Genomic DNA, 17,506 nt, shown 5'->3' with positions numbered 1-17,506 from the left:
GCTAGCAAACTTGAAAGTATTCTTGATTTTATGAAACTAGAACTTTTGGAATTTATGAAGAACACTTAGAACTTGAAGATAGAACTTGAGAGAGTTCAATTAGATGAAGAAAATTGAAGAATGAAAGTGTTTGTAGGTGTTTTTGGTCGTTGGTGTATGGATTAGATATAAAGGATATGTAATTTTGTTTTCATGTAAATAAGTCATGAATGATTACTCATATTTTTGTAATCTTATGAGATATTTCATGCTAGTTGCCAAATGATGGTTCCAACATGTGTTAGGTGACTCACATGGGCTGCTAAGAGCTGATCATTGGAGTGTATATACCAATAGTACATACATCTAAAAGCTGTGTATTGTACGAGTACGAATACGGGTGCATACGAGTAGAATTGTTGATGAAACTGAACGAGAATGTAATTGTAAGCATTTTTGTTAAGTAGAAGTATTTTGATAAGTGTATTGAAGTCTTTCAAAAGTGTATAAATACATATTAAAACACTACATGTATATACATTTTAACTGAGTCGTTAAGTCATCGTTAGTCGTTACATGTAAGTGTTGTTTTGAAACCTTTAGGTTAACGATCTTGTTAAATGTTGTTAACCCAATGTTTATAATATCAAAAGAGATTTTAAATTATTATATTATCATGATATTATGATGTACGAATATCTCTTAATATGATATATATACATTAAATGTCGTTACAATGATAAACGTTACATATATGTCTCGTTTCAAAATCATTAAGTTAGTAGTCTTGTTTTTACATATGTAGTTCATTGTTAATATAATTAATGATATGTTTACTTATCATAATATCATGTTAACTATATATATAACCATATATATGTCATCATATAGTTTTTTTTTTACAAGTTTTAACGTTCGTGAATCACCGGTCAACTTGGGTGGTCAATTGTCTATATGAAACCTATTTCAATTAATCAAGTCTTAACAAGTTTGATTGCTTAACATGTTGGAAACATTTAATCATGTAAACATCAATCTCAATTAATATATATAAACATGGAAAAGTTCGGGTCACTACATTTTCTTTGTTAATTATCTTGAATCTTCAAAGGTATAACATAAACCCTAAACTATTTACATAAACTTTAATCTTTGTTAATTCATATTCATATTATAAACTTGTTATTCATAAGTATATACATAAACACACCTAGATTTATATATACATATATACATGTAAAAATATATATATATATATATATATATATATATATATATACGAATTATATATACATATACATATACATATTAAAACCTTAAACCCTAATACTACTTATACTAGTACTTAACATGTATACACTATTACTATTACTAGCACCTATAACCTACTACTTATATTGTAGCACAAAAACATTTTGAGATATGTATTAGAGATGTATAGATCTTCGAACTTTCTTGACGAATGGTTTCTATGAGATTCTAGGCAGAGGGTTTGGATTTCCGATTTAAAGGGTCCTATGGCTCAAGCCCCTAGATCTAAATTTGCCATTCGAAGGGAAATGGGTGATTGGAAGCTTATCTAATACGGCAAGTATCCTAAAATGGAAAACACTGATAAAAGTAGAAACTCTCTAGTCATAGAAACTTAGTAAATAAGAAACTTTCTAAAAATAGAAACTTTATAAAAATAGTAACTTACTAGGAATAGTAACTTAGTAAAACAAACTATACTTAAACACATACTTAAACTTAAACATGGACAAAACACTTAACTACTCTTAAATGTCAATAGGTTGACTTTCCTGCTCACTCGTTCAACTCTTTATTCCGAGGAATAAGTCTCTCTCTACTTACTAAGGTGAATTCATAGCCCCACTCTTTATTGCTAGCAAACTTATTTAACTTATTTATTGGGGTGAGACACATGCTGCTTTTACTATTTACAATTTAGACACAAGTACCAACTGCTAAAACTATGCTATACCCGGCTATGTCCGACTAAGTCCCTACAGTGATATTTTTAAGTGCTGCGGCATGCTTATTTATTGGGGGTAGGCCTATCGGGAGTAACGTCCCCGATACATTTGACTAAGTCTTTGTATTACTTGATAATGAAATTAAACCGACAAGGACAGACACAACTTGTCATGGGGCAAACTTGAATGTTTAGTCTAAGTATCACGCACTGGCATAACTTTTGGATCTGCGAGATCTACTTTTTGATCCTGCGGGAGATCAACTTTACAACTAAATCTTGTGGTCTAAAAACGACGATAACTACTTTTGTTAAACCTATGAACTTCACTCAACCTTTTTGGTTGACACTTTAGCATGTTTTGTCTCAGGTGCTGTTTGATTCAAGCTTTCTTATTTACTACTTATGTGATGCTACTTGGACTTAGGATCAAGAGATATCGCATTTATTACTTCTGCATATGAACAATTACTTTATCGTTATTTCCATTATTGTAACGACATTTCATTTTCCGCTGCGTACTCAATAAAGTTAAATTTTCTCATTTAGTATTGTTCTCGTATTATAATATGTTGGTTTATTTGATATTAGTAACGTTTCTTCCAGACCCTATTGGGAGGACGTTACATGGGTAATGAGGATGGATAATGAAGTGGTGCTTATGGCATTATAGGGATAATGAATGCCACATCATCAATAGGAGCAGGTAACTAACTTATGATGAATCCATAGAGAATGGTCTAACAATTTTTAACAGGTATATCAATTTTCTGTGTTAAATATAGAGTAAGGTGATGTAATAAAATCTGATTGAAAATATGATGAAAAAAGTTAATTAAAATAAAAAAATATATAATGAAAAATTGTGATTGATGGGACAAAAACTAACGGATCCTTCAATATGGGTCACTTTCGTGACTGATGGACAAGAGCCCAACTAACTGACGCTGCGTTTGGGGCCGTCAGTTTCCGTCACACTTGGCCATGTAGGACTAACGGAACAAACTCATGCCGGGATGAAAATGGTCTTATGATTTAGATAAAGATAAAGGGAGAATATATATATATATATATATATATATATATATATATATATATATATATATATATATATATATATATATATATAGGCAGGATCAATGGTGAAGTAACCAATCGGGGGGAAGCGTGGAGAAGCAAATTTTATTTTTTTTTAGAATTTTTTTCCAGGCATTAATATCACACGAAAATATGAACATTTAAAAAAGACACTTCGTGATGAATGTTATTATTTAGGCGGGAAAACGATCGACAAAAATAACATTCAAGATAATATTGATCGTGAAGAATGTTAATGTTTTTTTGCTTCCATGTTTTATGAAGTAAAATTTAGCCCGATTTAGAGTTTAGGGTTTAGAGTTTAGGGTTTGGTGTTTTGAGTTTGGTCCCTAAACTCAAAACCCCAAACCCTAAACCCTAAACTCTAAACCGTTCGTGTTAAAAACTCAATCTAAATCCTAAATCTAAACCCTAAATTACTAAACCCTAATATCTAAACTCCAAATCTAAATCCTCAATCTACATCCTAAATCTAAACATTAAATCTAAACCTTAAACGCTATATATATATATATATATATATATATATATATATATATATATATATATATAAAGTGGTAGGATCAAGAGGGAAGTAACCAATCGGGGGGAAACAAATTTGTTTTTTTTCGTTTTTTGAAAAAACTTTGTTCACGAACATTATAGATGTGATGAAAATATGAACATTTAATAAATACACTTTGTGATAATTGTTTTTATTTTGGCGGGAAAACGCTCGAAGAAGTAATATATAACAACTATCGTGTTTTTCGAGCGTATGTTGAGGTTTTAGCTATTATGGTTTAAATATTAGGGTTTAGAAATTTAGGGTTTAGATTTAGGGTTTAGATTTAGAATTTAGATTGAATTTTTAACACGAACGGTTTAGAGTTTAGGGTTTAGGGTTTGGTGTTTTGGATTTATGGAATAAACTCAAAACACCAAACCCAAAACACCAAACCCTAAACCCTAAACTCGAAATCGGGCTAAATGTTACTTCACAAAACATGAAAGAAAAAAAACGTTCACATTCTTCACGAACAATATTATCTTGAATGTTATTTTTTGTCGATCGTTTTCCCGCCTAAATAATAACATTCATCACGAAGAGTCTTTTCTAAATGTTCATATTTTCGTGTGATCTTGATGCCGGAAAAAAGAAATTCCAAAAAAAAAACAATTTTTTTTTTTGATTCCTCTGGTTACTTCCCAATTGATCCTGCCCCTATATATAAATTATATATAAAGAGTACATAAATATATAAATATAAATATAAATATAAATAATACTTGTATAAATAAAATAAAAACAAATACAAATATAAAAATATAAATACTCCGTAAAATAACATAAAATGGGGGTAAACCATATATCTTTCCAAGTAGTTTAAAAGTCTCTTTCTTTGAGTCTTCTCTCATTCATAGTCTTCGCACTAGTCAATCAAACCTCAAATCATCAATTTTTACAATCTTCATAGTTTTTTTTTTTAAGAGAAAACTTGACAAATATGTCTGTGTTGGAGTCAAGTTCTAATGATATAAAAGGGGTTGTTACACATGATGGTCGTTATGTTCAGTATAATGTGTATGGTAATCTTTTTCAAGTTTCTACCAAGTATGTTCCTCCGATCAGACCAGTTGGCAGAGGAGCTTATGGTATTGTTTGGTTAGTAATCATCATTTATAAATTCTTTCTTTATTATTACAGTATGTGTTATTTTGAGTTAGCATGAATTAATGTGTGGAATTTTGATTTTCTTTTGAGGGGAGAGATGTGAATTTTTGTGATTAGTTAGGTTAGTTGACTTTTTGATTATGATCCATTTAGTTGCAAGCTGTTAGAAAATAGAGTACAAATAATCCATTAAAATTAGGGATATGGTGTTACAACTTTACAAAGACTTACTAATTTTGAAATTTCCAAATTTAGCTCTTTTTGCTACTTTTAAAATCTCAGGAAACTAGCCCTTTGTTTTTTTGTTAATTTGCCATTAATTGATAATTGATTAAATTATTGGAGCATATGAAATGAATTACAAGGTTATGATATAGCTAACTGGTATTGTAGTAAGGAGTAATTAAAGAATTTGCTTGATGTTATTGATCATTCATATTGTTTCGTCAAAACGTGAAGTGAGTTGACTTTTGTTGATTTGGTTCAGTGCTGCAACCAATGCCGAGACACGTGAAGAGGTAGCCATCAAGAAAATTGGGAACGCTTTTGATAACAGAATAGATGCCAAAAGGACTTTAAGGGAGATTAAGCTTCTTCGTCACATGGATCATGAAAATGTGAGTTTCCTTATATATAAATGTTGTCTTGTGTGCATAATAATAATATAATCTTCCAGTTTGGAAAAACATCCAATTTTATGGTGCAGACTATAATGCCAAATGCTAGTGTAAATTAGTGTATCGTGTCCATATTTGGTTACTTTTGGAGATCCGAAAAGTGCTCCTGTTCATACAGTTGTGGTTGATGAGCATGGGCCAGTTTATTAAAGATTAGTGGGTGGCTCAGTCATTGCAGCTGGGGCCTGGGGCCATTGGAACAACAGCCATCTAACTTTTTTTTATCACAAATTTAGGTTTTTTCTGCTTAATTATTACAGTAATTTTGTTTGGTACTTTTCCATACATTAAAAAATTATTTTTCTCTTCTTTTTGCTAAAGGAATGAAAAGATAATTTTGTTATAGAATTTATATGCGTTCGACTTACACTTTGGGTGACTTTTGACCCATATGACCTCTTTCTTTTTAGATAAATGAAACTCATATGGTTTCACCCGTTTGACCCATTAGAGATTAATGTAATAACCCCATATCGACCCATTTCCGTAGAAATGGATTAAAGTTGCCCTCGCTACTTTTTAGAATGACCATGAAACAGTTGATGCATACTTTTTCAGTAAGTTTTTTAAGTTGAAATGACCTATTTGACTGTTTAAGATCTATGAGTAGTCAAATGTTACAACTTCCATTGGACTTAAGGTTGCAAAAATCACTACTTGGGGAGTACTTGGTCGGGACCTTCGAGGGAGTAATTTCCTAATAATCGCCGAGTAATCTCGAGTTCTGCAACACGTCCTAGGAATGGTCAACAATTACAATATAATTTTTAGTACTCGAAAGAGAATTCATGTAGGTTATAATTTTGTAAATTAAAATTAATTATGCCATTGGTCCTTTGAATGAGTAGGATTATGATGCACAGTGAATACTCGTGATGTGTTGTGGATGGGTTTTAGACTTACTCTTGACACTCTTTCACAGGTTATTGCAATCAAAGATATCATACGACCTCCACAAATGGAGAACTTCAATGATGTTTACATCGTTTATGAGTTGATGGACACTGATCTTCATCAGATAATACGCTCTAACCAACCTCTGGCTGATGATCATTGTCGGGTTTGGCTCCATTCTTTTGTTACTTACATCATTGCACACTAAAATTGTCAATAGCATAGCATACCAATAATGCTCAAATGTTCATAATGTTTTAGTTATTCTGAATTTGTCCATACATCCAAATTCTTGTTAAAATTCATTCATGACGTGTGAAAGAACCATCTTTTTTTTTTTTTTTTTGATAAACTGTTATAATCAGAACGTTCACATGAACACTAAAATTTGTAGAAATTGGTCAGGGTATAATGGTTCGAATCCTTTCTAGGACGAATATTTAGTGGTTGTCAGGGGTGGGTTGGAAACATCCAGGGAATAATCCTGTTGGGCTGCGTACATCAGAGTATGGGGTCGGATTACTCACCCTTCCGGGTAGCCCGAACATGGAAAACTTTTTAACTTTTTGGTGGTTTACAATTGAGCTGGACAAATGGGTTGGTCAGGTAACAGATCTAAACTGGTTTGGGCCAAAAACATCTTAACTTTCACTACGACTTGGGTTGTGTCAGGTTGACCCAAAACATATAACATGTGCGTAAGGATTGGGTCTGGTCGGGTCAGGTTGGCTCAAAACACTTTTGTTCAAAAATTTGGAGTTTTCTTGTACAAAATAGTGCGTCAAATATGATAACGAAATTTATAATTATATAGTTTTTCTAAATGAAATGAGAAAGGAAGTTTTATGCGTTGTAATCTACTGATTTTCTTCTATACCGTATGACCACTTCCTTCTAATCTACCGATTAATAAGTAATTTATTAGAAATTAGATCATAAAAATATACCGTGAATTTACCAATTAAATAGTAAATGGGTTGAAATTGGCACCTCTACTTGAAATAGTTGATCCCTTGTCTACTATTTGATTGAACTTTTGATGTCGTGCAGTATTTTCTTTACCAAATACTACGAGGACTCAAATATGTTCATTCTGCACACGTCCTGCATCGTGATCTAAAACCAAGCAATTTGTTTATGAACTCGAATTGTGACCTAAAAATTGGGGATTTTGGGCTTGCAAGAACAACTTCTGAAACAGACTTCATGACTGAGTATGTTGTTACTCGTTGGTACCGGGCCCCAGAGTTGCTCTTAAACTGTTCAGAATACACAGGAGCTATTGACATCTGGTCAGTAGGTTGCATTCTCGGTGAGATCGTGACTCGACAACCACTGTTTCCTGGCAAAGATTACGTTCATCAGCTTAGACTAATCACAGAGGTAAACGTGTTTTTACATCGAAACACCCTAATCCAATATCAACTTTTTTTGTTCTGTTAGGGAAATGGTGTTTGACCATACGTTTGTTTGTTTGACTTTTTTTAGCTCATTGGTTCACCAGATGATGCGAGTCTAGGATTTCTTAGAAGTGATAACGCCCGACGATACGTTAGACAGCTTCCTCAGTATCCACGGCAACAGTTTTCTGTTAGGTTCCCGAATACGTCTCCAGGAGCTGTAGATTTACTGGAAAAAATGCTCATCTTCGACCCAAATAGGCGAATTACAGGTATCAAGCTCTCGTTAATTACTAACAAATGTTTAATGTTAATATGAATATGAATAAAAGACACCAGTCTGTATGTAGACATACAATATATACATGTATATGTATCCTATAAGTATATATGCATAAGTATATATGTTTTATTAATTGATGGAAATTGCAGTTGATGAGGCACTGAGTCACCCATACTTGGCACCGCTTCACGAAATCAATGAGGAGCCAATATGCCCTAGGCCTTTTAGTTTTGAGTTCGAGCAGCCATCATGCACCGAAGAACATATCAAGGAGCTTATTTGGAGGGAGTCTTTAAAATTCAATCCAGACCCGACTTATTGAGGTGTATATATGTATGTATATGTGTTTAGGTGATGTACACAACTTAGACATTGTGACATGACCCTGGGATTACGGTTTTACCCCCGTATATTTGTTAATGATCCTTTTTTATGTTTATTCAAATGGTTTAAGAAGACGAAGCAAGAGTTTAACCCTCACTGCTTCTATTCTCAAATTATAACTTCCAGTTACTTGGTGTATACTTTTTCTAATGTTGGGCTAGCCCAATCTAGAGCGATGTACAACCTTGAATGCACAAAGTACTAATCTATATGTCGGAAAGGGGTAGCTATGTTTGAATATTATGTGTGGCGTTGTGTATCACTTGTTTATCCATGATTTTCGTTAGGCCATTTCGAGGTTATATCTGAAACAGCGCCTGTTACATGAAACATGAGTCCAGTATCAAACTGTCAATTCAGAGCAAAATACTGCATGTCACGGTATAATCGAACTTCAGCGTTGTAAGATGGGCAGAGCTTGTTTCAAGTTGAATAAAAGTTGTGAGCATTACTCGTTACACAGTAAATATGCATTTTAAAGTTAACATGATCAACCAGTGTCTCTAAAAGCTTAATTATCTGAGTAAGCATATTTTTTTTATGGTAGGTTTATTTCCATGTAGTGCAATTTCCGATAGATAGCAGCATCATTCAGAAATTGCCATAAATAACTACGTATTTATGCAGAAAAGTTCGTCAAGCGAAAGCTCAGAACTATACATGAACATCGAAACTAAGAATTTGCATTTTGTATATTTATAGCATCAGAGTACAACGAAAGAAAACAGTTTGCTGAATACAAAACAATACAAAAGGATGGTCATTATTCAACACTATGGTTTTCAATTGTACTTGATAATTCATTTCCCAAAGGAAAACAATTTACAAGTAGAACACCAAACATAACACTCGGGTTGCATAGAAAATGGAGCTCGTATTTGCTATGTTTCACCAACAGAAGCATTCTTTCACATTTTGATAAGGTAGTCGTTATTAGAACGAAATGTGACGTACTCTGATCCAACATACAAATCAGTCGTAACTTATTGGAAAGACTTATACTACTACACATAACAGCCGAATGAAATATACTCGTGAACTTGAAATTGATTTCAGTGTTCTGCTTTTCGGAATCAGCAAGGATAACATAGTCACCTTACGTTAAAGCAAAAATGATGTTGGGAAGCTTCTTGAGTCAATGTTTACAGTATAAAAACGATATAGACAACTGGCTTTCAGCAAATCATGCTGATAACAGCAGGCAGAACAGAAAACTTTCTTGGAAGGAAACCCAGATGCTCTCCGTCAGATTGAACAAAAATGCTGTTGGTTCCCACAACCTCCTCTACTTCGATTGAAAATGCACTACATTGTGGAACCATATTAATGAAAAGAAGCAACTACAACAATGTAAAGTCAAAAATATAAAATCAAATTTATGGTTCTCATTTGAACGCTATATTAAGTTATACAAGCTCACCCTCTATATGTACCATGTAAATCTGAATTCATTTAATCATTTCGTGAAACTTGCATTATTTTCTTAGTCATCTAATTATCCATCAAAATTTTCATACCTAATAAAAGGTTCAGCATATAGCTAGACGTTACAATTTTAATCTGTTTACTTATTGAAAGGTTGATTTGAGTAATAATTCATCTCTTGCAGGTCAGATGGGTAAAAGATTCTATTTTTAAAAAGCTAAAAACAATATAGAACCTCCTAATGTGTTGAGAAAAGAAAAATTATTATTTTGATTATAGCTTTTATTAGACAAGATAGTTGAACTATAACTTATGTGCGTTATTTGTGTGTCTAATACAGATACAAGAGAGGTGTATATACAGAATTTACATTTACATAATATGACCCTACACTGTAATCCTACACTTCAACTATCTTGTCTAATAGCTTTCATATTGATAAGAAATTATTCATAAATTAATTAAAATAATGATCAATCATAATTTGTTGACACAAAATGTTATCAGTTCTAATTAAAGGATAACTGGCTATACATATGTTGTTACTAGATGACGATACCTAAATTAAGGAGTTCTAGATTTTTGATTTTGATGAAGTGTGATCAAGACTTTTGTTAGACCACGACAGTATGGGAAATATACCACTCACAAAAGCTAGGGCTTTTCAATAACAATAATGATAATGATAATTGAGGATAAAGCTGACTTCTAAAGAGTGAATACCTTCTTGACAAGACATTATCCACCGACAAATGAGTTCCGCTGTACAGCCTATGTAGTTTCAGAATGAAGTCGTACCATTGAAAATCCTGAAGGGTCTCCACCTGATACGAGACAAAAACCAACATTAACTGCAGAGTTAAAGTTATCCAGGTATTACAGGCAAAGTTTTCACAAGTATATGGGTAGCAATATCAATCCATTTACTTATGAATGACTCGATTTGGGTATGGGAAAATTTAAACAAGCCTGAATGGGGAATGGGTTGAACAAGTCAAACAGGTCGTAACTTGCCCAAAGTCTACCTTAATAATGCATATAATATAACTTCCAACATCATTTTATTCAAAATGAATATTGTTCTGGTAATCACAACTTACATTTCAATATTAATACTTTAAACATATGAACAAAAAAGTGTATGTGGGTCAACCCAACCCTTTAGGCCCGCCCATATTGACATGTCTAAAGTATATGAGACGAAGTCTAAATTGCACCTCGAAGTTTCCACTTGAAGGGTGGGCATTAGGAGTTATCCTCATTCCACCACCAAAGAATTGTCCATTCCCAATGCAGAGAGCTGTTACTTTGGGATATACTTCCCACTCCCCGTCGTTAACCTAAAATAAATGATATCATATCATAACTGAACAAAGGCCAGCAGGGTAAAAAGGAAAATGAAGTACAATTAATTAAAGTGAAGCGAAGTACTGACTCTGATCTTTAGATCCTGGTTGTGATGCCCAAAAAAGGCTTGCAAAGCACCAATAACATAGCACAACTTCCCAAATCTTTTGTATCTAGATGCATGATAACCTGCTTTTGCACTCCTGAAAGTTTATTTAAGATAATCATTTGTACTACCACAAATTGAATATTGTTCTCATAATTTCTAAAGGTAGTATGCTTACAGATGAATATCTGCAACATTTATGAAGTAGTGCAAATCTCCACCTTCTTTAGTGATTACCCCAACATCAATCCGTGACCTAGACCCTGCAGAACGCTTTCATCTCAAAAATCCGAAATGATAAAATACTCGGTGATAGCAAATCATACTCTCCAAACACTATAGGTACTACACTACCAGGAACAAAATATTCACAACCTTTAACTAATCGTTCAATGGCGTCAACAGGATCATTTGTCCTAACAAAGTAAAAAAAAAAAAAAAATGATCTATATTAAGATGGTGATTGATGTTGTTAATGTACCAAATATCTGGAAATAACCGGTGCAAGAAGTACTAACCAGCTAAACGTTCTTGCAAAATCAGACCCGGTTCCCAAGGGGATTAACTGCAAATTTCCATTAGCTTATATAATGTTTAAAATTAGTAATGTGAGAGTTTGAAATATCAGCCTGTGCAAACTTAGTAATATGGGAGTGTGAAATATCAGCCTGTGCAAACACTTACACCGAGAGATGTTGTATGGGGAACCTTTGAATCATGCTTATAAACTGGTTTTCCACCCCAGAAGAATCCATTGACAACCTGACATTTTAAGATCCTCGATGCATGAGACTCTGTTTTCGATCAAATTTATGGCCACTGCCAATTTTACCACTAAACTGACCCACTTTTTGCTTTTAAAAATTATGTACGAAAAGAGATAATGTATAATACACTGCATGCTTTTTCTGTATATCTGGATTTTGGTGAATTTGATGGTGATATTGGTAGTAACAACAGTATCAACAATTTTTCATAATATGATTTAACTGTTTCTCCAATGAGAATACGGCTCTATTGAGTCGACTGCAATCGTCGATTTGTTGGCGACTTGACTGACTCTTAGAACCTAAATTAAATTCCAGGCAGGATTTAAAACCCATGGAAATTTGATTCTACCATTTTCATGGCGTCTATTATTATTATTTTTTATATAAAAAAAAAACCTTTTTCCTACTTAAAAGCCGGAGGTCCTCTCGGAAGCAATCTCTTTATCCGTCGAATAAAGAGAGGGATGACTTTCTCTACTCTTGAGAGTGTTTCACTCTGGGTGGAAAAATACTTGTCTTTATTCTCGGATAGGGGAAAGATTGTCTACATATTACCTCCCCCATACACCACTCATGTGGTATTGGGTTTTGTTGTTGTTGTTGTTGTTGACCAGTATTTGGTTTGACCTCCTTAACTAAAAACACGTGTTCATTAACTATGTCTATAACATGTTCCGCAAACAATACCAAGAGTATGAAACGAAGATGGAAAGTGCTATGGCATCGCACACTCTAAGTCATAGTATTAACATCTATTACTAATTACTTGTAATGGCTGACACCGCAGCATGTGCGGTATAACGATAACTTATCGCCAATATAGTAAAGTAATTAAGCTGCATAAGCGTAAACTAACAACAAACAAAGACAACACAGAAATACTTGATAATGTGTGTATACTTTTCTGTGTCAGAACTTAATGATGTGCTTCAGAATGATATCAGAAACATGAAAAAACTTGGAGTTTCAGTTACTAACATTTGTGTATAATATCAAGTTGATGAACATGCGACTGCAACTTTAATCATAGATTCTTAGATGAAGAGTTCAGATAAAAAAGTACATGAAACTGTCATAACCATGTACTTCACAAACCCAACGTGCAGGAAATAAAAACATTCTCAAAAGAAATATTACCTCGTGAAGTGTCCCATCGCCACCAACTGCCACAACTGCATCAGCACCCTCACGTATGGCCTACCAACATTTGATCCATTTGAATTTCTAAATAGTTATAAATTAACTTCATAACAAACATAAAGCCTCAACATGCATACCTCCCTGGTAATGTCTATCGCATGTGATGGACCTGAAGTCAAAGATTCACATATCTGTATAGAATTGAAGAAGGGTCAACACATATTTTACAAAAATCATTATGCTGCACCATTCAAACATATTTTCTGAACACACAACATATATTCTGGACGTGAATTTATACGGAAAAGATGGTTTCATCTGTATAGTTAGTTTCCTGCTATATGCCTTTTAATCCTTCTCTACAATTTTGACTTCCGTTTCATATAATCTTGGAGGAAAGTAATGTTTGATTACTAATTACTCCGTATTTACTAATTACAGTTGACATTTTGATACCGTGCATTATCAGAACATTATGCAGTTATAGAAAGAATTGTGGAAAACACACTCCTTAGATATCTGGTATAACAATTTCTCGGTGTTGCTGCATTACATTTGTAATGCACCTTAAGATCTTGAATAATCTCTCACAATATTACTAATTAGTCCGTCAAGTATCACCCACCATAAGATGGCTAAGCCACCTAGACATCTAGTTCTCGAAGCAGATAAGTGTCTTTCCATATGCAACAAATCAAGTATACGATTAATCACTTATTTTAAGAAAATGGTGTGCAGTTATGAATCATCGTGTCTCATACATGTGTTTACCAGTTATGAATCATTGTGTACCCAAAGTTTAATGTCTTCAAGACAACCAATAACATTGACTTATTTTGGTTAAGTAAAAGCCTACTGCTTGCTACTCAAAGACTTCAATTAGTTTTTCCAAAATTTACAACTCAACTGATGTACTTTCTACTACATTTCTCTAACAATCAAACCTAATTTTGATCACGCCATATAAAATAAATGCAGCAACATGCAGAATTGCAGATATGTACATCAATCATATACGAAACTATGCACAATTAGACTTAACAAAAAGCAGATTAAAAGAAGTCTCACATTACAATCGCTACCGAGGCGAGACCTAAGGTACGGCAGCAGCTTCTTCCATTCTCTCCCCGTACGACCATTAGCACCTTATACAGATCAATTGCATTTCATTAACACCTCAGATAAAAATCTACAGCAAATTATAAATTATAAATGTACAGTATATAAGTACTAACCTCGAGGATTGACGATAAAAACAAGGTCCCGGCGACGAGATGATGACGAGGATCCCGTGCAGGTCGCGGCGGAGAGATCGGACTGTTCGGCTCGTAAAAGTGAGGGTTTCGCCGCCATAGATACCACCGCCATGCCTAAACAAACCATTTGTAATTTATCACTTGAGAATTAGTCTTGATTTGCGTGCGTGAGAGTTTGTGTGGAGTGAAGATAGATTGAAGGAGAGTTACGGTTCTAATTTTGTGTAATTACGTGTTTGTTTGACTGCTTATGAACTACGGAGTACAAATTTGTTTTCTTGCAAACTCTCAGGTACATATTTCAATGGATATAGATGGTGATGTAGTATTTATATTCATATCCATATCTATTTAATTTGGATCGGATATAGATTAGGTGATGTCGTATTCATATCCATATTCATATCTAATTAATTTTTATTCAACCATATTTATATAGATATCTATTTAATTTCAGTTCATTCGTCCATATCCATATCCACTAGATGAAACGGGTTACATGTTATGTGTTTGATGGCTTTTTTTTTTCTTTTCTTTTTATTTGTTACGGTCCTTTATTACTTCTAATGCCTGGCAAACGGGTCAGGTTGGGTCGGTTTGGGTAACAGGTCAATATGGTTTTGGGTTGAAATGGGTCATAGGTCAAACGGGTCAATTTTTTAAACGGGTCAAAATGAGTCAGGTTGGGTCGGTTTGGGTAATGGGTCGAAACAGGTCACAGGTCAGTTGGGTCAAATGGGTTACATCGCTTTTTTTAATTTTATATTTTACATTATTTTAGTTATTATTATTTATTATATATACATAAGAACTATTAAAAAACATAATAAATGATATAACCATAAATGCTTTCATAAACTTTTGACGGATGAAACTTTTTGTGCTCGACCCATTTGACCCGTTCACAAAACCCATTTGACCCATCTCTATTTATTGATTTTTGAGTATTGATACCCATTAGACCCGTTCCTTCAGTTTTTTTATAGGACTCAATAGGTTGGAGAGAAACATATTTAGATTTTTTTTTTAAGTTTTAATTTACATTTTTAGGCTTAATTTTTCTGAAGACCCAATTGACCTGAAAGCTTGACCCATTTGACTCGAATTTGAGTGTATGGGTCACAATTGCCAGGTCTACAGTTCTACTCATTTGTTTAGGTGTGTTTATGTGGTTTTGATGGTTGTTTCAGTTGTGACTCGGTCAGATTTAGATAGGTCTACTTTCGAGTTTGTTGTTCTAGCATGTTTTCTTTTAGCGAGCTATTTTGTTTGGATGGTTGGATGTATCAGGTTTATGGTTCCTTCATTTATTGATGAAGGTTTCCTAATTTTAATAGTAATCGTTATTTTGCCAAAAAAAAAGATGAAGCGAGTTAATGGATATCAATTAAATATTAAAAAGATGTTATAATATTTCATAATCTCTCTTATACTTAAAGTAAACACACAATTGAGTGACAAATCTCATCAATATTAAATCCTAGCCATCCAAACTTTTAACCACCTCTAATCACAGCCATTCATTTCAAAACCAACCCTTAATCACGTGACAATCCTTGGATTAAGAGGTAATCAGACAAAATTAGCCTTCAAAACTAAAAAACTTACGGGGTTTAGCCCTAAAATTAGGGATCGATCCATCTCAAATTCATTTGCAAGCTACACAGTCTTCTTCAACCCTTCAAAACTCTCTCATCTCAAATCAGTAACACTCAGCTAATCAACCAAAAAACCCTAAATCGATTCTTCATCCAATCCTCCATCCATCGCCAAACAAATCGATTCTCCAGTCATCTATATGGAATTCGCACAAGGTAATCAGATTTTGATCAATCTGTTCAATTTGAATTTAGATTAGTTTTGATGAATCTGTTTATTGATTTGATTTTAATCCAATCGATATAGATGATTTGATTATTCAGATCATATGCATCGACGATGTAATTATTCTGAGCATATTCATCGGCATTAAGCATCCAAGGTAAAATCCATCAGTTTGATAGCGAAAAGATCTAAAGATTTCATCTGTTTATTGCTTTATATATCGATTAGTGCTTTAAACTAATGACATCCTTAATTACGATGCCGCCTTAAATTTTAATTTTTCGTATTGCTTTTCTTCATTAACGTTTTCTTTTCGATTTTTCTGTCAATATTTTGATTTTAAAGTTTATATAATTTTTGTTCGTTTGGTTAGTATGGAAAGGAGCATGACCAGGTCTTACTAATTCTAAGAATAAGGTGAAAGTGTTTAATATTTTTCACTTCCAATTTGTTTTGTTGCTTATTTGTTTTTTAATTCGGATTTCAGTTTCTTCTTATTTGATTTAAATGCAGTTGTAGCAAGTTATAATTATATAGTGATTATGAAAGTGTATGTAAGATGTTTGATAAAATGTCAAAGAGAAATGGAACATATAAAGTGATGGTGATGGTGTATGCTTGAAGGAAATACATGATGTTAGTCTTGTGAAAAGAAATCACAGGTTTGTAGACTTGAAATTCATTTTCAGTTCATAAAGATCATTAAAAAAGTCATCATGAAATTAATTGTGTTTTGTAAAATTGAATGAAAATTGTATATGAATTTATCTTAAAAAGTCATCAGAAATTTTTGATTCAATTTTTGAATTATTGATATAGTTGTTAATGATATAGATTACTGATTTGTGTATACTGATTTAGTTGTTATTAATATAGTTGTGTTTGTGTATACTGATATAGTTGTTATTTGTGTAGGGTTCGTATCATGATCAGATTGTGTATGTCAAACGACTTGCCCATTGCTACAGGTATGACATGATAGCCAATATACATGTTCATTCATTCGGAAATCATATACGATAATCTCGATAAAACTATTTTATCTTTTATATGGTATTGTCAATTTACATTCACATACGTTAATCATGATCAGATTGTGTTTGTGTTGAGGCACAGATATAGATTGTTGCTTTTGTTTGTAAATTACTAAAAATTAGGTATTCTAAAGTTTTAAAGTTTAGTAACTTTGTATTTGAATGACTTTTTGCAGGTTTGCAGGTTAGTCGAAGCTCATCCGGGACACTTCGTATGCTTTAGTTTCAACAATCCTTTGTCTATGTAGTTAAAATCAATT

At 33.1% G+C, this 17,506-nt stretch overlaps 2 protein-coding genes across 2 annotated transcripts; one reads left to right on the top strand and one right to left on the bottom strand.

Moving 5' to 3' along the window:
- The first annotated feature begins 4,413 nt into the window (after window positions 1-4,413).
- On the top strand, window positions 4,414-8,657 carry LOC139844781 (mitogen-activated protein kinase homolog MMK2-like). The gene is made up of 6 exons (XM_071835005.1): window positions 4,414-4,697; window positions 5,194-5,323; window positions 6,306-6,443; window positions 7,328-7,660; window positions 7,766-7,949; window positions 8,110-8,657. The coding sequence occupies exons 1-6, from the start codon at window positions 4,540-4,542 to the stop codon at window positions 8,280-8,282; spliced, it is 1,116 nt and encodes a 371-aa protein (XP_071691106.1). The 5' UTR covers window positions 4,414-4,539; the 3' UTR covers window positions 8,283-8,657.
- A 361-nt stretch (window positions 8,658-9,018) lies between these two features.
- LOC139844780 (sphingoid long-chain bases kinase 2, mitochondrial-like) lies at window positions 9,019-14,631 on the bottom strand. Its single transcript, XM_071835004.1, has 12 exons — window positions 14,368-14,631; window positions 14,201-14,277; window positions 13,270-13,323; window positions 13,130-13,189; window positions 11,907-11,984; window positions 11,741-11,787; window positions 11,598-11,638; window positions 11,401-11,485; window positions 11,205-11,319; window positions 10,987-11,109; window positions 10,493-10,593; window positions 9,019-9,649 (listed from the first exon to the last, which is right to left on the bottom strand). The coding sequence occupies exons 1-12, from the start codon at window positions 14,513-14,515 to the stop codon at window positions 9,520-9,522; spliced, it is 1,059 nt and encodes a 352-aa protein (XP_071691105.1). The 5' UTR covers window positions 14,516-14,631; the 3' UTR covers window positions 9,019-9,519.
- Between the last annotated feature and the right edge of the window lie 2,875 nt (window positions 14,632-17,506).

Source organism: Rutidosis leptorrhynchoides, chromosome 4, assembly GCF_046630445.1.
Source record: "Rutidosis leptorrhynchoides isolate AG116_Rl617_1_P2 chromosome 4, CSIRO_AGI_Rlap_v1, whole genome shotgun sequence".
Lineage (NCBI taxonomy): Eukaryota > Viridiplantae > Streptophyta > Magnoliopsida > Asterales > Asteraceae > Rutidosis > Rutidosis leptorrhynchoides.
The sequence above is the reverse complement of the archived record's forward strand: the minus strand, read 5'-3'. Positions and strand labels throughout refer to the sequence as shown.

What these genes read in the sequence shown, in the direction of transcription:
- LOC139844781 (XM_071835005.1), top strand. Translation starts at nt 4,540, where the DNA reads ATGTCTGTGTTGGAGTCAAGTTCTAATGATATAAAAGGGGTTGTTACA. An exon ending in TGGCTGATGATCATTGTCGG is followed by an intron (nt 6,444 to 7,327) that starts GTTTGGCTCCAT and finishes GATGTCGTGCAG; the next exon opens with TATTTTCTTTACCAAATACT. An exon ending in AGCTTAGACTAATCACAGAG is followed by an intron (nt 7,661 to 7,765) that starts GTAAACGTGTTT and finishes GACTTTTTTTAG; the next exon opens with CTCATTGGTTCACCAGATGA.
- LOC139844780 (XM_071835004.1), bottom strand. Translation starts at nt 14,515, where the DNA reads ATGGTTTGTTTAGGCATGGCGGTGGTATCTATGGCGGCGAAACCCTCA. An exon ending in GCGATGGGACACTTCACGAG is followed by an intron (nt 11,985 to 13,129) that starts GTAATATTTCTT and finishes TTAAAATGTCAG; the next exon opens with GTTGTCAATGGATTCTTCTG. An exon ending in GATAATGTCTTGTCAAGAAG is followed by an intron (nt 9,650 to 10,492) that starts GTATTCACTCTT and finishes TCCACAATGTAG; the next exon opens with TGCATTTTCAATCGAAGTAG.